This window comes from Pezoporus wallicus, unplaced genomic scaffold (genome assembly GCF_028554395.1).
Source record: "Pezoporus wallicus isolate ANWC-B61680 ecotype Strahan unplaced genomic scaffold, APGP_CSIRO_Pwel_v1 scaffold_7402, whole genome shotgun sequence".
NCBI classification, from domain to species: domain Eukaryota; kingdom Metazoa; phylum Chordata; class Aves; order Psittaciformes; family Psittacidae; genus Pezoporus; species Pezoporus wallicus.
The window spans coordinates 1,140,149-1,162,048 of NW_026641037.1; the positions used below are offsets into that span (position 1 = coordinate 1,140,149).

A 21,900-nucleotide genomic window follows, 5' to 3' on the forward strand; every position below is an offset into this window, starting at 1 on the left:
AAAGGCTGCTTTTTATTTTTAAGGCAAAACAGTTTTGAACGGATGTTTTCCCTCTTACTGTTAGCCTTCCAGTTCAGAAGGTCAGTAGCTACCTTTGTTTAAGTATACGAATAAAACACAATGTCAGACTATGGCCATGACTGCCTACATGTCAATGCTTTACACAACCATTCCAGTAAAGGCAAATTCCCAGGAGAGGTTCAGCCTTTCCCTATAGTGGACTCAGCACACTGTTTTCCAGGCTGTCACCTGCTGTAATTATTGCTGTTTATAAAACTATTGCAATCACCTCTTTGGCATTTGCAGATTATACAGAACCTTTTGTGCTCTTTACCACCCGCCTCCAACACATGACGGTACCCAGCCCATCTCCAATGCTCTGCAGCACCTCAACACAAAAAAAACTCCAACATTTTTGGTGAAAAGCCTGAATTTATCCCATATATGCCTTCTTCCAGAACAATCCCATTCCTGGGGCACACGATGATACAGTTGATGCTGGAGGCTGCCCCTGACCAGCCTTCATGCTGGATGGAGAGCACTGCCCACAGCGATGCGCAGGAGGTTTCTGCAGTTTTCTGGGAAACTAAGCAAAGTCCGTGCTGTTCATGTCACTTAAGAAGTAGCAGCCAGACTGCTCCTTTCACCACATACCACTCCACGCTATTTAGCACGCAGGCACCTCTACTAGCAGCCTTTACTCACTACAGACTTCACCCAAAACAGCACGCAAAATTGCACATGGAAGATTTATTTGGTATTGAGGTGCAGCAGTGATTTGCCAGGCTCCTTGTCATGCTCCGTGACACCCCACTTTGGGTAGAGCAGCCAGCTCCTAATAACTGCTGGAGATGGCACTTCTGGAGTTGCACCAATCGGCACCAAACCTAGACCAAATACCAAGAGTGCTTTGCTAAGGTGCTACCTGTTGGAGAGGGAGAAGTCTAATTACACAGTGAATTATAGATTAAGGGGTGCCAGCAACACTTCAGCAGGGCCCTGTCCCATCCTGCCAGTGCCATTGTGATGCAAGAGTTAAAATGCAGCAAGGCCAGCAGAGGCTGGATGCACCAAACAGGGTGTACAGCCGGTGCCTGGCCCCAGCCATGACACAGCCAGGCCACCGAGGCTATTTTTGCCAAGGTCTGTCATTACCAGCCATGGACAATTACTATATTTAAAGTTCCAGAGGCTGCTCCACAGGCAGCACCTTATTTATGTCTGTAAAGTACAAGTGCTGTCACTGGATTTACAAACAAAAATTGTAACCACAGAATATTTGCTTTTATCTCCTTTTCTTCTAGGTGGATTTGCTGGTAAATGCAAAACCAAGTCAAACTTGCGTATCTCAAGCCATGTGGCAAAGTGCCTTAAAACCCAGGGGTTTCGAGGTACGAGAACGCGTTTGGAAACATGTCTTTATATTTTATCATAAAGTTATATATAAACACAGGGAGAAGGTTTGCTGCTGGTGTGTTTAACACCACCGAGCATTTCCCTGCCTCAGCACCTGAAACCCAGAGCCCTGGGAGGGTGCCGGGCACAGTTTTGGCGGGCCTCCTCTTGCCAAGGCGGCAGCTGTGGGCAGACAAAAGACTCCTTTTTGTCTCTTACCTTTTTATAACTCCCCTCCCCGGCCGGAACGGCTGCTTTCCTGATGACGTCACCCATGCCATCACCCTCCCGACTCATCCCCGTCGCTCCCTGGTCCTCACGTGGCCAGTGAAATGCTCCCGCCAGGGCATCTCAGTCCTTCCTCCGCTCCTCAGTTAGCACCATGGGATCAAGTGCTCGCTCCCAGAGCCAAGACCTGCAGCAGCCCACCGTTCCCCGTCCGGGCTGCTTCCCCGGCTCCTCTCGCCTCCCAGCTGCTCCAGAGCACCTTGCTTTTCCCTAATAAAGTCAACAGCAGTGCTAGAGCCCCAGCCAGCTAATGAGAGGAAGGCTAGGGCTGTGCAGGCCAGGGAAGCCGTGTCCTTCTCCAGCCACTGCCAGCTTCAGATAAAAATAGCCCTCGGCAGCTACACATGGGCAGGAAAAATCCCGGTGTCTGATGTCAAAATCCAAGTCCGACAGCGTAGTCATGGCCAGAAGGGTCAGGAGGAAGGGACTTTTTCCTGGGGCATTCACCATGAAAGTTATCCTAATGAATTCCCAGCGGCTGGAGGAAACTGCCTGCGGCTGGGGCTATAAATCCAGCAGAGCCAGGGCAGTCCTCAGCCCTCGCATGGGTGCTCAAGGATAGGCAGTCACAGCAATGTCAACCACAGGCTGAAATTTTCACTCTACATGAAACACACCAGAAAGGACCCCAGGGAACTATTTCTTGGCTAAACCAGCTTTTTCAGGTGAAAAAAAAAAAAAAAAAAAAGAGTTTCTAGGAATTAACCAACAGAACTCACAAAGGCATCCAGCCTTAACCTGCCACTGGTCTTGTGGGCTCCCAGAGCCTGGGGACCCCTGCACTGTCTGGCCCGCGATCAGGGTGGCCGAGCACTCTAGCCCTGGCTCCTGGGAGCTCTGCAGGCTCAGCAGCCCCCAAAACTGCACCGCTTATAGCTCCAGCTTGTGCCCCCAGCAGTCCTGCCTGGAGACCTGCCCTTCACAACACAGCCCCAACCCTGAACAAATCCTGCCTGGTCCTTGCTGAGATCCCATCTGTGTTGCATCCATCACAGTGGGAAACGTTTGCTCTAGATAGGCAGTGAGAGGCAGAGATCACATGCTTGGTGCAGCTATTTCTATAGAGAATCATAAGAAAAATGGAATTTGTGCAATTCCTTAGTGATCCTCAAAATACAGCACAACAGCCACAAAATACTGATTTCTGGTGTGACACATCTATCCTGCATGCTAGATGAATTTTAACAGTGATAAAGTTTACATGTTTTGATGATATATCCAAATCGTGCTGACATTGTTTCACCCCAAATGATTATTCTAGTTAGATTAACCAGCTCTACCAACATACAAATTATGCACCATGGCATTACTCTACTCTGAAGTTTCAGGAAAAATAATAAACAGGACTTTTTAAATTCCATTCTTGTCCCAGGACAAGTGCTTTGTAACTATAATTCCCAAATGAAACAAAGTTGTTCTCTGGATACTTCATTATTTTTAGTTCCCTTCCACCACTGACTCATTGTGTTCTTTCCTGCTGTTGCTAAATTAACTTCCTCTCCTGGCTGTGGGATTGGATCCTGACACAATAAATCTGGCAAAAAAAAAAACCCTCAACATAAAAAAACAAACCAAAACATCGCATAGCCCTAGAAGGACGTTTTGGCCAGGAGCACTGGGCTAGGGGCTGAGCCTGAAACTTGCCATATGCTTACCCTGCAATCTGGGACAAGTCCCCGTATCAACCTGCCCTCATTCGTTGGACGGGAACATACCTGATGTCCTGTGTCTCCTCCCTGGCTGCTGAGGTGAGTCCCACACAGGTCCCACTGTGCCTGTGGTACCCAACACACAGTGGGGGATGCTGGGTGGGCACACGCTATGTGTTAGGCCACCCTCTCTGAAAACTGATATCAAAGCCCCCCCCCCCCCTCCCCGCCAAGGAGAGGAAGCAATGCAGCCTATTGAAAATACATTTAACATTTCTCATTCACATTTTAAACAATGTTTTATCCCCCATCCCAGGTCAGGCCAGTTTGCCTTTTCCCTGCCCTCTGAGCTGGGATGTTCCAGGACCAGCCTCGCAGAGGAGCCTCGCCCACCCCCTGCGCAGATCCCACACAGCAGGTCTGAGTCTCCAGTGAAAACCCAGCTTCCAGCAGCCACCTCATTCAAGGCAACAGCAGAAAAAGGAACCTGGTTAAGAAGCACGTCAGCGAGTCCCTGCGTCCCTGTAACCATTGCTGGAGATATATTTGGCTGCCCTCCTTGGTAGCCAGGACCAGACCCAAAGCAGCACCTCCGCCTGAGAAGCACCCTACCCCCCCCCCCCCCCCCCCCCATCTATTTTATGTAGAAGGTTTAAATAACCAGAAAAAGCAATGATGGGGGCTAAAATGTCAGGTAGGTTTCAGGTTGGTGTCGCTAGCCAAGGACTCCTCGTATGCCAGCTTGCATCAGAAGGCAACTGGCCTCTATGGCCATAGCTGCAGAAACAGCCTCTCCAGCAGCCAACGGTGATGCTGGTGGAGTTAGAGAGAGGTTGTTTTTGTTTTCATAGCATGAAGGGAAAGCTCAGAAAGAGCATATCTGGAGCACGTCATCTGGGAGTGCACAGGAGCACATGGACCCAGAACTGCAGGGAACACACAGGCTAGGAAAGGCGTCCTTAAGCAAGGCATGGAAATAGGACACATCAAGTTTTATGTGCTTTAAATGTGCACTGATTGTTTATGGACAAGAGGCAGCTAAATTTAACTCCACCATGCATTCGTAATGCTTGCTTGAGCCAATGAAAACACCCCTCAATGCTGTTGGGGCATACTCCACTGGGGAAGAAACCAGCTTCCCCGCCTTTCTGTTGGGGATTAACTCCCATATCACCAGTTACCAAGCTAATGGATAAAACCCCTCAATTCTCTGCGAAGTTCAGTGAAAGTGCTCCAAGCATCCTCCCTGCCAAACCAGTGCATAACCATGGGGCACCTGGGCTGAGGTATGGAGCTGGCTTCCAGATTCATAGAAATCTCAAGTCACCAGAACTATTTCACAAAACATTTTATTGTAGAGGTTGGAATAAATCTCTTCAGAGAGGTCCTTCACAGCACAGCATCATTCCAGAGCAGAACAGCCAACCCAAGGCACTTACAGGTCCCTGCAAATTTTGGGATGAAATGGACTTTACATTGACAGAGGGTAGATTTAGATTAAATATTAGAAAGAAATTCTTTACTGTGAGGGTGGCGAGGCACTGAAACAAGTTTCCCAGAGAAGCTGTGGCTGCCCCATCCCTTGAAGTGTGTAAGGCCAGGTTAGACAAGGCTTTGAGCAACCTGGTCTAGTAGAGGATGTCTCTGCCCATGGCAGAGGTGGTGGAATGAGACGATCTTCAAGGTCCCTTTGAACCCAAATCATTCTATGATTCTATGGCCATGCCCTGCCTCTGATGATGTTTCCCTGAGCTCTAGCACACCAAATGCCTTCCACCTACTTTGCAGAGGTTTCTTTTTTCCATCTGTCTAAACAAGGCGGCCTCCAGCCTCAGTTCTGTATAATGCAGGCTTTATTTTGTTTTATTGTAATTGGTTTGGAATGCAGGGTCAGTGCGCTCAGCCACACAAACGGAGGTGCCTCTGCTGTACCACGACACAGCATCCCTCCAGCGTGGCAGTCACAAGTGAGAGGCCAGGCTAGCAGCTCTCCAAGTCTGCCAGCACTCCACGGTGGGTTTTGTGTCATTTGAGGCTTTCTCCAGTGCCCATCCTTGGGATTATATTCTGCCATGAGAATATGTATTCCCTTTGATGAAAAAGATGATAGTCTGGTATTTCTATACTGCCACGAAAAGCCTACAAAACCCTTAAGATATCAAACAAAAGAAACTTAATAAAATCTCAATTTTTATTATTTATTAATTTATTTTTAAATGAGCACTTTGCATTTTAACCTTGTATATTTAATGGATTAATTCTATGGTTCAGTGCTTGCTGAGATCCTGGAGGGGCAGGTGCCAGTCATCCTTGCCTGGTCTATCCATGGGGCAGCCAGCCTGACCCACACTGACACCAGCACCTCCTAAACTCACAGCAACACCTGCACCTCCACACTACAGGGGTCTTTCTAACACTCTTCTTAAGAAACATGCACAAACTTAGCATCACCAGAGTCAAACCTGCTGCAAGCACGCAGACCAGGTCCCAGAAGAACCCCAAGGCCAGGCAGGATGCACTGCACACTCCAACCCACCTAAGAAATCATTTCTAAGCAAATAAAATCTCATTTTTCCTATGGGAGTTTTTTTTCATTTTCTTTGCATGCATAAAGCCCAGTAACATCTCTAGACCCACTCTCCTGCCAGCAGATACCTCAGACCGTGACTGATGCCAGTGCATGGAGCCAAATCCAGTTCCCATGGGCAACTGCCTGTTTGGAGACTCCTGCTTATGCAGGGACACTGGGTGCTGAAGGGAGGGGTTTCTCTGCTTTTAAAGGCATAATAGGAATCAACCCAAGAAGATGATGTAAATCTAGATATATCACCCATTTGTACAGCTGTGGCAAAGAAACACAGATGATGCCAGCAGCAGGCTGCCAAGTCCTGTTTTTGCTCCATGCAAAGGTGGACCTGTCGGACAATGCTGAAAATATGTATTTACAAAGGAAACTGGAACACTGGCTGAGGGTGCAGGCAATAAAGCACTGCTAGTACATGTCAGAATAAAACCTTTATTTCTGTATTAAGGCCTGGATTTGCATGCTGGCCTTTTACCCTGTGTGAGCTCGGGACCTTACAAAACATTAACCAACGCACATGAGCTGACATTTTTCTTGTCAAATGCCAGGAGTAATACGGAGCCCTAAACAAAATGTTTGGCATAGGAAAATTAACCAGGATAAAATAGGAAAAGAGAAATAACTAAGGAAAAAATATATGTCATGAAGAGCAGCAGCAATCTGCATGACTCCAGGATGAAGCCATGGGAAAGATGTCAGATGCTGGGACCCCCTGACTGTGGAGGGCCTGGCCTAAATTCAAAGCCTGATTTAGCCACATCCAGAACTCCAGGAGGCCCTATGGCACCTGCACGTCAAGAAAGCAGCAGTGACAGCTCATTTACGGTGTGAAACAGGATTTTCAAGGCCAGAGACAGCATTCCACAGAAATACCCTCCTCTTCCTCAGCACCCACCATCGCTGCACCCCGTCCTCAGCACCCTGCCTGCCGTGGAGCTTAAGTCCTAGCCATGATGTGGTCATGTCAGAGCATTTCTGCTGAATTACTCCAAAACAAACAGGTTTTCAAGTTTTTCCCTGACTTGCTCCTCTATTTCATTTATTTTTATTTAGCAGCTTTGAAAAAGGGGTGCAAGGAGGGAGGGAAGCAGTTTCATGCTGCCACCCTCCGCCCTGAGGGCACTCCAGGCAGCCACCAAAATCCTGTCATTGCTGGCTTCTAGCCTGATCCAAAACCTGGGACTGCCAGCCATGAAAGGATTAAAACTTGGCCTTAAGGTTAATGGTTTGGGAGGGGGCTGGGGTTGCTCCTAATCTTTGCAGTATCACAGGAACATTTTTAAACAGGTATCATTTGAAAAAAATACAACCCAAAACAAACAAATGTTTCTCTGGACTTTTTTTTTTCTACGGTTTGCATGCTTTCCGTCTGCTTTCGCTCTAATATTTATCAGTTTGGAAGAGAGGAACCAAATCATAAACAAGCAAGTAGATTAAAGCAGATGAAAGGCAGCAGCGCTGCCATCACAGCAAGCCCAGGGCATTAACACGCAGGGATGCCGGCCAGGCCTGTGCCGCAGCCGCCGCAGCAGCTCGCCATCGCTCGCCCACCACCACGGACCAGCTTCCACCCGGGAAACAATGCGCAACCTTTAACCCTTGCGTTCCTACGAGTATGCTGGGAAAACACCCGCTGCACCAAAACAATGGCACCATTTATTAAGTGGAGAGCAACAGGCTCAGAGCTGCAGAAAAATCAGATCCCCTGAAATAGAGACTGAAAAATCCCTAGGGTTTTCTTTTCTTTTTTTTTTTTTTTTTAAAGGAGTTAAAAATGGAAACTCATTTCCAGAAGCATTTTATAGATTGAAAACATTCAGTGAAAAATCTCTTCAACTCTCCTCTCTCTGTACATATGTATGCTTTGGTATCTTATCCCTTCATGATATATTTTGCAATATGAGATATTTTGTCTTAAAACACAGATTGAAGTTTGAATTAAACATGGTGCTGGGGGAAAACAAGGAGGAGCCGCTGTTTCAGGCAAAGCCCCATCTCCTGAGGGTACAGCTCTGCAGCTGGGAATGCCTGTTGGGTATTTTGCAAAACACACTCCACTGCACATACGCAAACACATTTCTCAGCATCGCCATAGCAGATGGACAGGAGTTTGTGCATTTACTAACCTGCCTGTACCATCGAGCCCTAAACATGCCATTTCTCATGCAGGTGCACCCTATGGCACCGACCTTCTCTCCAGAGAGAAATGAAGCCACAGTAATAGCCACTCCAGGTCCTCACTTGCCCCACTAAAATAAGCCTGATGCTGCCCAGCAAACACGGCTCTCAGTGCTGCTGCCTGCAGCACTGCTGCCAGGCCCCAGGGCCCCCTGCGATGGGGGCAGCCCAGATGGATGCTTATCTCGCCCCAAAACCATCACCAGTTCTCTCACCGATTATTTAGCACAGCAAGAACCATGACGAGGCTGTATTAGAAAACAATTTATCTTGTGGGTCAGCTCTTGAGCTTCAATTAAGCTGGAAAGCACAGAGAAACACTCAGTTTATTCCAATCTAAAATTTCCATCGCTCTTCTACAGCAATGCCAGAAGCACAAAAATCGCAGCTTGCTCACTCACACGGAGGAGTTTCACCCAGGCAGGCAGTAAGCGGGCTGCTGGGTGCGAGGCGCAGGCAGCAGGGTGTGGGCAGTGAGGAGGACGCAGGCAGCGGGGTGCAGGCAGCTCCTCCGGGCGAGCGCACCGTCGCAAAGCCCCGCAGGCGGAAGGTTCTCCGCAACACGGCAGCTTCGAGTCCTCTGCACTACGAGCCCTGGGATGCCTCGGGAGCAGGAGCCCACCGTGCAAACCCGAGCCGGCGGACCCGCGCTCGGCTCCGGGAAGGGGGTCAGGCCGCTCTAGCTCCTTACCTGGTAGGAGCAGTTTTCCTGGTGGACCATCTCCGTGCATCATCCGCCGCGGCCGCCCAGCCGGCAGCTCCCGCAGCCGCCGCGCCGCCCCGCGGGGTCTCCGGCCCCGGCGGGAAGGAGAAGGATGAGGAGGATGGGAAGAGAGAGAAGAACGGACAGGAGGACGAGAACGTGATCCCGGGCCAGCCGCCCGCCGGTAAGATGGATGCTGCCGCGCTGCTCCGCCTGCGCAGCGGCAGCCCCGGCGGAGCGCGGGGGGGGGGGTGTGTGTGGGCGCCGGTCCCGGTCCCGCCCCGCCCGCACTGCCGGCACAAAGAGCGGGGGCTCCGCGCAGGGCGGGTGTCAGCCGCACTCCTCCGGGGGAAGGGGAAAAACACTCCAAATGCCTCCTCCAGGCCCTGCCCTGTGCCGGGGCAGCTTCTTCTGCCCGGGGGCGATGCTGCGGCGGCCGCAGTTCCAGTCCCCTCAGCTGCAGAACCGGCCCCTGCGGGACGCTAGTGAATCGCAGCCGCCTGCCTCGCCTCCCCGAAACGCGGCGAGACACCAGGCCGCTAAATAAATAGCTATCAGATACCTTTATTCTACACTCTGCTACAGAAATATAGCGCAGCCTTTTCTGGAAAACGCTCTGCCCTACATTTACAGCATTTCCATACCTCCCCGGTGCAGTGAGGGTGAGCGTGGAGCTCCTCCCATGGCACCCGCTTGGGCTGGGCTCTCACCTCAGGTGCGACCCCATTTCAGACGCAGGGAGATGCAATCCTGGGGCTGGGCAGAGAAAACACCTATGCTCACCACAGTACCCTTCTCCCAACACCAACAGGCCCTTCTCTAAACAAATCTCCCCAAAGAAAATTGGGGAGAAACTGGAAAAAATCTGAAGACTGAGTAAATATCCTGGCTCTGCAGATGCTTTCTGCAGGGCGATGGGTGGGCTGAACCAGTGGTTGCAGCCTGGGGACAACAAAGCCCCTCTGTAGCTTGTCCATCATTACATGCCTATATGCAGAATACTTCACTGCCATTCCAAAACAGCAGTGTAAGATTATCAAACTTTCTTCTCTGCTTGCAAGCTCAGGCTCGAGGCCTGGGAACCAAATGCTAATTTTGCTTTCTATTGTAGAAGTCTTTAATAGGAGAGACTGGAATGAATGAATGGTGGGACAAGTGGATAGTTCATAATTCTCTGCATTTGCAACCTCAATCTGCTGAGCACCGGTTTGTCAGGTAACTCAGGTTAGTTCAGTTCAACTCATTTTCCAGGGGGTAACACATACCCCAAGAGCCTCATCTGGCTTGGGACTAGGCTGGCTGTGGCCCCAGCTGGGGGTAAGGGGACAGCATAAGCCCTAATTTTGGCTGGACATGGCCTATTCGAGGTGCACCAAAATGCCCAGAAAGTGTTTGGCTTGCATCCTGCATTGAGCACTCTTACCCAGGGAGGCAATAGCACTTTGGCTTGCAACTAGAAGAAACTCTGTACCTGACCTTTGTTAGGCAAATAGGGCTTTACTGTAAAGGTGGTGAGTTACAGGAACAGGTTGCCCAAAGAAGTGGTGAATGGTCCATCCCTGGCAATGTTCAAGGCCAGGTTGGACACAGCCTTGGGCAACATGGTCTAGTGTGAGGTGTCCCTGCCCATGGCAGGGGGGTTGGAACTTCATGATCTTAAGGTCCTTTCCAAGCCTAACCATTCTATGACTCTATGATTCTTTATTCTGCTTCTAGTCACAGCCAGCTGTGGCTGAGTTCAGAAATGCACATGACTGTGAAAGCCAGAAGCACTTCCTCACAACACATCTCGGATTTGAGTCCCTGCACCAGATGTGCCTCTGAAAGAAAGAAAAAAAATAGAAGAAAAGCCTTTGTAGACTCATCACTGCCCCAGCTTTCCCAACTTCCCACCTCACAAACAGGCCAGAGGGAGCTGCTGTGGGTGGACGGAGAGTCCCTGGAGTCCCTGCACAGCAGGGCAGCACAGATAGAGAGAACCCCTCTCAGCTCCAACCTCCTCCCTAGTGCCCTCTCCCCTACAGGAGCAGAGCTCTGGAAAAAATACAGCTTTCGTTTAAAAAGAAAAAAAAAATCTGCATAAATTTTTAAGAGGGGATGAAGTCATGCCTGGTTTTTACTGGTTCTGCGCAGAATCCCATTCAAGTAGGCAGCTCATTCCAGACATCAAAATAAAAAATCCTCACTTTTCAATACATTGCATAAATCTTGGGCTTGCTTAGGAAGAGTATCTGTGGCAAACTAAAAGCAGCTCCAGGTATTACATAATCCCTAATGCCATTTATTATGTGCATCACAAGAACTCCTGAAATTAGTCCCTGCTTCCCACGTGCAGGTCTATCTATAACGGCTGTGACTCAGAGCTGCTCTGCGTGCAGCAGATCCCCGGCAGGGACTGCACCAACCTCTCTGCACCCAGGTTTGGTGTGGCAAAGGGTGACCCCCCCCCCCCCAACCTATTTAATAGGTTATTGCTTTTTCAAAATCACCCAAGAAAGCACTATGTTTGGCTGCAGAAACACCACCCATTTGCAGCAAGGCTCTTCCCTCCAGGGCAGGGAGTCTCACCGAACATTGCAAATGCAGGTGGAAAAGGCCAGACATCATCCTCAACCTCTGGATTTGCTTCTCTGTTTTATACCCATTTGCAATTATCCATTCAGAAGTGATGTGGGCAGGTAGGTAATAATTAAAGCAATGAGTGATTAAATTGAGTGAAAAGCTTCTGGCAGTTGTCCAGGTGGGTCGATCAGAAACGATGCTCCTGGATAAAACCAGTGAACAAGCACTGCTACTTTCTGCAGAGCCCCAGGTAACCCCCAGGGACTCACAAAAGCCCCTCTTAGGTGTGAAGAGAAACCTGGGTGATACCTGCACTGCCTTCTTTTCCCTTTCTTATCAAGGCACCCTCTAACTTAGGGTGTCTTGTACCACTTACAAGATGATCTAGACAAGTTTTCCTGAAGCTTTCCCTGAAACCATCTCTACTAGAAATGTGTGGTTCAGAAAGCCCCGGGGCAAGCTGAAGACACTAGCATGAAACACTTCTCTTCAAAACCTCTCCTCCAAAGAGTCTGGAAAGACACTGCTCAGGGCAGAGTCAGTCTTGGCTGAGCAGCCCTCCAGCCTGTACCTGCGCTGCTGTTAATGTGGGCCACCAGGAAGGGTCCCGGCCTGACACGCTGGGTGCTTGCAGGGCTTTAGGGGTAAAGACAGAAGATACTCAATCCCATGATGCAGGGAGCAGCATCCCTCCACTCACTCCCTGCAGACACACCACCAGGGCAGTTGCTCACAGAGAATGAAGATGCAGCTTGCGCAGGCACATTCAAATTCATGTAGTGAAATAACAGGATTTCATTAATTACCCATCTACAGAAGGAAAAAACACCTGGCATCCTCTGTCCTAGGGGAAAATGCGTAATTTCTGATTCTGTGCACATCTTTTCTGTGGCTTTTTTTTTTCTTTTTTAAACTTACAGAAAGTGCCCTGACTGGGTCCCACGGTACACCCCAACCCTGGCCCTCTCTAGCAGCTGTATTCGCAACACAAGGTGGTAAAGGCAGACAGAGCAGTTCCTCCAGGCAGGCTGTCCCGCCCGCCCACATAGCAGCCTTATGTTTTTTTCCCTGGCTGCTGTGCCTCTGCCTCAGGACCAAGGAAATCATTAACAGGGGAATCGGGGTAATACATGGAGGCTATTGTCTCTCCCATCATCATTGCTACTTTGGGGAAAACATCCCTTAAAAAACAATAAACTAATAAAGCTGTGCAGTGGAGCCAAAACCTCCTGTTCACCCTGCCTGGGAGCAGGGGGCAGCCAAGCAGGGCATGTTCTCACCACTGTCAAAGGGAAGGAGCCCGGATGCATTACTCACATGAACGCCACAGACAGCCCTTTTTCCTATGTGTTTGTCATTTCTTGCTGTCCCACACATATATTTTTACACACACATGTCCTGCGCTGTGTGTGCCTGAACCCTGCCAGACGCAAGGATTTGCGCAGCCCTTCAGCCCAAAAGCTTTGTAAGGGGAAAGAGTAGGAGCAATGTTTGTTTGACAAGGCAAACTAGTGATGTGCTTCCTCATCTATGATGAAAACACCAGAAACATTTTCCTGCCCCGTCATTCCTCAAGGGGCCTTATCAGGGTGACCACTGGGAAAGTTTATTTTCAGGTTTGTTGCCCAACCTATTTGGTTGACACAAAAAGCTTATAACAAACTTTCTTCACATCTCAAAATAAATATGTACCTAGATCATGCAACAGGTAAAAATGAGGGAGGAGTTGAACACTACATCAATAGCAGAGGGAGAGGCAGAGAATCTGCCCTGAGTGAGCCCATCCCAGCCTCTCTGTGATGCTGCCACTGACCCAGAGCCCAAAGGCTTGCCCAAGCACAGCCAGCTTGCAGGGAACCAGGAATTATATGCAGCGTCATGGGATTTCAGCTTTATTTGCTGACAATTTACTGGGAGTGATGGATTTAGCTCTTCTTTAAGCCAAGCTAAAGCTTTTCCACAGTTTAAATCTAGCAAGAAAAAAAAAAAAAGATTATTTTTTAATCAGTTAATACTAGACATCTGCTTCAAAGGGGAGTATTTGTTTGGATTACACTCATATATACTTTTTTATTTAAGGAAGATGATGCTGAGCCATTTTTCATCATTTTGGCTGTGTTACTATTCTCTGTGTGGGGATAAACCTCTGATGGTTTATGAACCCAAACAGTGCTCTTCCCTCTTCCATGCCCCTTTTACTTCCATGGAGGATTCTGGAATCCTTTACAAGCAGCAACTTTACAAACCCTTCCTAAAGCAACTGATCTTTCATTTACGATAGAAACTTGTGTGCTGACATGTTAGAATAAAACCCTTCTTGGTCCTCTGAGGACCAAATATGACAGTATCAGAAACACATGGGGAAAACCTTATAGGGAGTTGCTATTATTTTGGAATTCCTGTGTGACCAGGGAATTAAGGAGCACCAGGAAGGGTACCCGTTGCGTTTTCAGTTTGATGCAGAAGCGCACATCTTGCACTTTTAACAGTCTCATGCTCTATTTTTAGCGGTAAGAGATTCATCCCAAAATGTCAATTTTCTACACGTCCCACAGACGGCATCCTTGCCTTTACATAATCAAACCATGATTTTTCTCTTCCCTCAAAACAAGGAACATAAGGTTACAGTAATTTCGCATTCTGATACCTCTGATGCACAGGATGTCAAACGCTTCACAGAGAATTGGAGTGAATAATTTAAGTAACCCAAGTATTTATAACTTTCTGGTGATACAAAAATGACAAAATATATGGTAAACAACCAGACTTTTCCAAGAAACCCATCTAGAAAGACTTGATGATACCATTGCACAGGATTCATTTTCGATTATCCAATTCATAAGCTGGATCACAGATGCTTAATAGAGAATTTACAAGTGGGCTCATGATGAGCAGGTATGACAGCCCACCAAGAATCAACTGTTGATGAAAAGAGAACCATTTCACCTACCAGCTCCTAAGGATCGTGAGGGGATAGCAACACAAAAGCTACATCTTCCTCTCTGCAATTTTATTACTATTGTTAAAAATAAACTATTGTTTTGGAAATGCAATATTCATGGTATATAAATTGCTATGAAGAACATGAGCTTGGCAAGGTAAACCTCTAAGTTTTTGTATTAGCTACTCAATAAACTAAAATGTTACAATCCACCTAACTCTTCAGCACTATCTCTGTCCCATCTGGGGGAGGATCTGTAGCAAATCCCATCAGCTACAAACAGTTTTTATAGCACTTTTGGCCTGTACACACAGTGCCATGCAGGGGACCCGACACTCAGTGAAAGCAGAGTGTTTCGGTTATCTGGCATAAACCACACATCACTCAGCCACAGCCTATTATTTTTACATTGCCTCAACCGAACCAAAAGCAAATTTCACCCACCGGCTCTCCCTGCAGCCGATGTCCAAACCAGCTCAGGCCAGCAGCAGCCCCGGCTGGCTGATGGACCAGGATGTGCCCCTGCCCAGTGCTGCCTGGACCAGCTGTGCCCAAGCTCATCTTCCTGTCTTTGCCAGGAGCAGCCATGTACTGGCAGCCAGGGCATCTGCACCTGGCATGACCACACTACTGCCTGTGACCTGCCAACAGCCCGAGCCCCCCAACTTAGGCTCAAAAGCCTATTTTCTGTTCTGAACCGTGCTGGGGTGAGGGGATGCTGGCACTAGAGGGAGGCACCCAGCAGCTCCTCAAAACATCTGCAATGTCACATAAAAGATAATCAGAGCTGCAGCTGTATAAATACTGATACAGAGTAACTGAAAATCATTAAACCATGAGCTCCAAGTAATGGCAGATCTCTTTGATAACAAATTTGGTAGAAGTTTTTAGTGGGGCTAATAACCCAGTTACATGTTGTCAAATTCCCTTTGCTGTGCACTACGTTTGGGCTCACTGCATGCAGCTTGCAGGCAGGCTTTCCTACCCCATTGCCCCCACTTTATTGTTTTTTTTATTTTCCAAATGTAATTTTTTTTCTATAAACCCAAACTGCATTGGGCCCCCACTACACACCCATGCATTTTAAAAGCAGGTAGCGAGAGGAATTAACGTATTTTCTGATGATGAAGAGAGAAGAGGGTTAAAAAATGACATGGGAAGAGGGAAAAAAATAGAGAGAATTTCCCTGAGAGGATGAAAGACAAGGTGGCCTTCAGCTTCCAGACTGGGCACAGCAGGAATTACATGGAAATGTTGATGAGTTGGAAGCACGTACAGAAATCCCACGTCTTATGCTCAACACTTAGCAACCATTAAGATACTGGTCTGGGGCCAAAAGCAAATTCTGGATCAAATATTAAGCCCGGCAAAATCCCCGAAACTCCAGTCTGGCCATGCAGGCAGGCAGACCACAGTATAACCTGCACCTAAATACTGGCAATTAATTAATCTTCAGTGTGGCGTGTACCAACAGGCTGCACTTATGTTCATCCAACAACAAAAATTAGGTGCTGAGTTACCAATTATAAATTAAGCCTATGACCCCATGGGAGTCAGAGGGGAACATCTGTGGACAGGGATGGGATTATCCTGCTACTTAGTCACCTTGAGCTCACCTATTTGCTTCCATTCCCCTCATGCTTTCTGGGGCTTATTTATGGGCTGGTGGGGCTTATTTATGGGCTGGTTTTATTTTGAAACTCATTTTAATTGCAAACTGAATGGTAAAAGCACAGAACAGGGACCTGCAGGCTGAATAAGTAAACAAACCATACTACTAGCTTACTCTGAAATTAAAAGTTTCTTTTTCAAACAGCCAAATACCATAATATGAGTATACTAACAGAAACAGGTAGCAGTAGTGTCCGTTAAGTGCTTCCTCAATAAAAGTGTGACCTTACAGAGACAAACCTCCCTCTGAGTCATGGCTGGGATAAAAATAGACGGAAGGGGATTTTTCACACATCTCTGAAGTGTGATGTCCATAACTACAAGCTTAATGACACAGCCTGGCAGAAAGCCATTCTTTCACTCTTTTGGGGTGCATGTGTGTCTACTTACGCTATGCACACAACTCCCCCAAAATCAATAAGCCTTCAGAGAGGTTCAACCCCCTACACTGTTAAGATCACGGATTACTGGAAGGATGCGATTACTGTGTGGGAGCAAACCCAGGTCCATGCGAGTAAAGCCTGGCTCTCCCTTTAGGTTTCTTTTACTTTGTCAGCTTTTTAGAAAAGGGATGTAAAGATGATTTTCTGAGTTTGACTCCCAATCCCACTGTCACTTGAGAAAGAAAAAAATAATCCTCTTGGGCCGCAGCAGCGTGTAGGTCAAGAAGCTGATTATACCTAATGGACACAGCACATTTTGCAATAGATATTGGTTACAAGGTCCAAGAACAATAGCATTAGCAATAAAAAAACCCATCCCTGCCTGTTCCTGACACCACAGCCCTCCATAGGAGACTGTTAGGTTGCAAAACCAGTATTTGAAGTAAGAAGTAAAGTTATCCCCCTTGGTAGGGCAGGCACACTAAGCATGAGGCTGGAAAAAGTTAAAAATAACAGGATAAGCAAGGGTGGATCCCAGCTGAGCCTTATTAGTCATGGAGTGAGGGAGCCACGCGGGGCTGCTGCCTGGTGGCAGAGCAGCACCATATAAGAGCAAGAGAACCACTCTTGTCTCTGAAATCAGATTTTTCCCCTCTCCTGTTCTGCCTCAGGCACTCTTTTCCTCCAAGCAGACTTGCTCTGTCAGCCTCCAGCTTCTACTAATAATACGGTGTATTGTTTTCTGTGACTCTTTAAAGGGAATAAAGAGATCATGGTTGATTCATTTTAGGATGTCTGCTGGAATTGGACCAGTATTGACAGACAAGCATGCGAGGGGTTTATTATAGTGGAGGTTTTTTAGTTTTTTTTTTTGTTTTTTGTTTTTTTTCTTACTTACACCATCTTTGTGTCTAATTGAGCCTTTGAGTTGAATGATGTTTTGAGTTACTGATGGCAGCAGTGCCCAGCAAAGGCAGTGCTTGCTCCTGGAGATTAATTTGGATGAACAGAAAAGGTAACACGCAACTTGCAGTGTTTTACCTTGGGATGAAGCCACAAGATGGAGGGATCAATAATCAAACACAGCTTAGCCTCACTCCACAGGGAACTTCCTCCCAGGCTGCTCCAGTAGCACTTGGCCACACAAGCCCCATTCTCCCATCTTCTCCTTGGTGCTAATTGTAATTAGAGCATCACATCAGTTCTGCCATGCTCCACCCAGCCAGCACCAAAACAAGCAGGGCCATCACCTTGCCAAGGGAACACAAGCAACACGGTCCAGTCCCTCAGCCCACCAGATGTGGAGCAGCCCTGTGCCCAGGATCTGCTTGGAAGCTGGCGGGTGCTGAAGGTATGCCTCAGGGCCACCCCACCCAAATTCATGCCTCTTCATGGCGTGACCACCTGGACACCCACCAAAGCAGCTCCCTGCAGCTTTCCAGCACCTCAGATATGAAAATCCTTGGGCGTGCTCAAAATACCTGTGAGCGTGAGTGGGGAGCAGGACGTCATCCCTGCACAGTGAGGCTGCATTTGCACACAGTGGCTCCTTGTTCCTGAGGCCAAAACACACAGAATTACCATTTGTTCTCATGATAGGGGCTGTCTTCTGAGCTTCTCTAAGCATCACATTCATCCAAAACAGCATTCATCTCTCCAAGCCCCTTTTCCAGCTGAACTAATGCGCACACAATGCCTTTAGGCTTCACACACTTATAACTTTCAAGTTTAAACGGAATAACAATAACTAAGCAGTGAAATAAGGCTTTGGTACTTCAACACTTGTAAAGACAAATGAAAAGTCAAATATAAAGAAGAGAGCAGTGCTGCAAATAAAACCACTGCCCTGGCCCAATTTCAGCCCTTGCAGCTGGCCAGGGGAATAGGAGTACTCACCCTGTCTCGTGCCCTACCACAGCCTCTGTGTTTAATGGCATACTGGATTTCTGCATTTAATGTCAGGGACATTAAGCCCACCATTACACCTTTGCATCACTGAGGTTCTAGGTCTAAGCCCTACCTTCTGCAAACAAGCACAGTGATGTTTTTGCAAAGCTTTAGGAACTCCACAGCAATCGGGTATAGGGACAACCTCTTAATATGCCATTAAAGAGAAGCTGTTTCTGGGCCTCAGACTCCCTCTACAGAGAAACTGCAGTTTAGATTTTTGGAGTTTACCAGACTATCAGTGCAAAAGGAGTGGGGGAAAGCTGCTCACAGAAGCAAAATGCTCAGAGAAGGTGTTTTATTTCTGTTGCACAGCTTATCTCTCCGTCACCTCCACTGGGAGCTGCAAGCCTGGAGCAGAAGGATAATAAATGACATTTTAACATGAAAGCAGAGCAACAGCCAGACAGAAGCCTGTGTTTTTAAACCAAGGAATCATAATCACCCTTTCACTGGCACCTTCACACTGAGCAGCATCTCTACAGAAGGCAGCTCACGCACCTGCACAGCCTCTCTGTGCCCCTGCACCTTCCCCTGGTCTGGCTGTGGTTCTCTTCTCCATCAGTTCTCTACTAAGCACAGGTAAAATGTCTTTTGGCCCAAAGAGCTACTGCTGGAGATCAGAGAAAACTGTGTGATCTGTCCTTGCTCTTCATGGTGGTTGGCTGCTCCAGGGAAGGTGGCTTTGGCACCTGATAGGTCACTGTTTGCTCAGAGCCAGCCCAGACAGAGCAAAGCAAAGCTCTTTATAGTAAATGCATTTATTTGGCATTTTGTTTGTCCTTGCTTGGGGCCACATTTCTGCGGGCTCTAAGAAGTCATCTGGTGTGCATGGGCTGTGCTGGAGCTTGCATCAACACATCTAGGGAGCAGGGCTTTGGTCTGACCTGAAGCCCCTGGCACAGCTTGATTTTCAGGGGACAGGAGAGAAAGTTATGGGGGATACCAAATACCTGAGTTATGGGAGGCAAAAGAGATGGAGATGAGAATGCTAGCTGCTACAGCAAAGTAATTACTGCCTAAGTTACAACATAAATTAGCTCGGCTGTTCAGGCGCTGGTTTGGGGAGCAGAGGAGTGCTTTGCTTTGCTGCAGTGGGCTTTACTCCAAGGAATACTCATCACCACACTGGAAACAGCAGCAGCATGTCAAAAGGCACGGAAATACTTCTGGTGGCCTTTACTGTGGAAAGTTTATTTTACCAGAAGATGTTAATTCTCCACCAGACATGTGCTATGTTACATGTTTACTAGTTTTCCTCCAAACACATTAACAAGCAAAAAGCCTTTTCATAAAGCTACAGTTACTACGTCAAGTTAGCTGGCCCTTCATCTGTGGGATGAAATGCTGTCCCTTGGGATCAAAGCAGAGGCATCTGCAGGATTGCATCCAGACCACAAACTACTTCAGCCTTGACTCCAGTTTTGTTTGGTCCAGTGCAAAACATGAAAATAAGAGTAATTAACAGGCATGCATTAAGCAGTGTGTTATAGTCTACAGACAACTATGGCTGCAAGCTTCGTGGCTTCCTAAAAGCTTAGCTGCGCCTGGCTGCTGAAGCCCTCGAAAGAGATTTTGGACACTGCAGAAGCTCTTCAGCCTCTATTATTAGTATCAGCAATTTCAATTATATTAACCTTTAGCTAATGCTATGTTCAAATAATTTCATGAGTACAAAAGGGTATAGATAACAAGGCAGGAGGGACTGCAAGCAAAGTGCCAGAGAGGATGGCAGTTCAGATGCATTCTGAAATGGCAGTGCATCTCCTTAAGGGTAACACAGCTTTCTCCTTCGCGTTGTACCAAGTTGTGCAGAGGGCTGGGATGGGGAACGGCCCTAGACCAGCACCACAAAAACTCATCTCACATCTTTGCATCAAGCAAAATATGTATGTTTATATGGAAGTATGGCCTATAGAGACAGACAGGAAAATGTGGGAAGCCCTCATCCATGTCTTATGGACAGCCTGGGCTAACAATTCTTGGGAAATTAGTATAGAATTCATCCAGCCTTTGTGCAGAGAGGAGGACTGGATAAACTCCTGAGCACCTTTTGGGTGCAATTTAAATATTATTAAGGCATAAAAATATCACCCATTTTGTTCATTTGAGGATGCATTTTAAAAGATTTCCATGAGAAAAGGGGGACAAGCTGTACAGAGGTCTGGTTTGCAGGTGCATGCCCTGATTTTCACCTGCTTTGCCCCTCCCAGAAGCAGATAACCAGAAAAGATTCCAGAGTTGTTTTTTCAAGGCTACAGGATGTTTCCCGCTGCTCAAAACAGCTCCCAGGTCAGCCTACAAAAGTAACAAGCTGGGAGTCTTCCTCCCAGGAAAAAGCCTCTTTCATCTTTGCAAGGCACAGCTAGAATCTGGCTTTACGATTTTCAACCTGAGAAATAATAGATGAGAAAGCAGAAGAAGAAACGACAGGCCAGCTGGATTGTGCCAGGATATATGCTAAGCCACTTGATATTATGCATTAATGCAAATGCACAGCACAGAGAATTCAGTGAGGTAAAATGACTCACAGATTATTATTATTCTTATTATTTTTAAACTACTACAAGCAGTTTATCATCAAACTATCAGGCAAAGGAGAGACAGAAGAGGATGGCCACACCTGACTCAGGTACAGAATTCTGATATTTCCCCAAGTCCCTCTTTAATAAATTCAATATAGGATTACATTAAATAAAAAGTTTAGATTATATTTTTAATAACTCACTAAAAGCACTTCAATTCCCTACAGGCTATACACACTTGCAGCTTTTGTATGCATAAAGAATTAAGCACTTTAATATAGTTCTCTTTTTTTAGCATTGCTATCTACCAGCTGGGAGAGGATTAAATCTCAGCCCGGCACTTCCCTTTCCTCCGCAACCCCTCTGAATTGCAGCTATTTCCTCCAGCCCAGCCAAACACTCGGATTTCATTTTAACAAAGCACAGACAAGCTAAAATAAATGGCCTTAGTGCAATTTTCTTATTTAAAGGAGATCTATAGATCACTAAGCAGGAAACGCAGATTGGTGATATAAATAAGATCTACCACTTCTGTGACGCAAATGACTCCATAGGCACGACAGGGAAAGACAAAGCACCCCAAAATGATAGAAGCACTTGAAAAAGCTGAAAACCCTTGAGGGGAAGAGTGATTATGTAGCACCCCATGTCTAAAGCAACAACTGCAGGTAACTGCAAGAAGGAAACTCATTTTCCACAGAAGCCATCAGTGCTTTGCTTACAAAAGCAGGACTGATTTCAGATCTAGGTTAGCATGAAAGCTGGAAGAAATATTTTCAAATCATTTTAGTTATAGCTAAGGAAACTTCTCACACACAAAAAAAAAGTGGAATTATCTGCAGATTTAACAGCCAAAACAGACCAAACCCTGTGGGAGAAGCTGCACCCATTCCTCAGCAGTGTCATTCTGCACTGCACCTGTGATGCTCGGCTAAGGATACCTTTTTGGGGGAGCAGCCCCAGCCACAGTAACTCACAGTCCACAGTGGCCAGCCTTGGAAAACACTAAACTGATCAGGTGACGTGATCATTTCAAACAGCTATTTGTTTTAGAAAATAAATACCTATCCTGAG

The 21,900-nt window shown here is 47.1% G+C and overlaps 1 protein-coding gene across 3 annotated transcripts in view; it reads right to left on the reverse strand.

Annotated features, from left to right (window-relative positions):
• Window positions 1-21,900, reverse strand: part of SCHIP1 (schwannomin interacting protein 1) — a 190,439-nt gene that overhangs the window by 10,269 nt on the left and 158,270 nt on the right. The window contains exon 1 of one of the 3 annotated variants that reach the window (XM_057421809.1): window positions 8,786-8,947. The exons of 1 other annotated variant lie outside the window; for it this stretch is intronic. In XM_057421809.1, coding sequence (XP_057277792.1) covers window positions 8,786-8,815 — 30 coding nt within the window. In that variant the 5' untranslated portion in view covers window positions 8,816-8,947. Of the gene's footprint in view, window positions 1-1,614; window positions 1,984-8,785; window positions 8,948-21,900 lie in introns of those variants that run through there. One more of the 3 variants, XM_057421808.1, reaches the window with a different exon arrangement.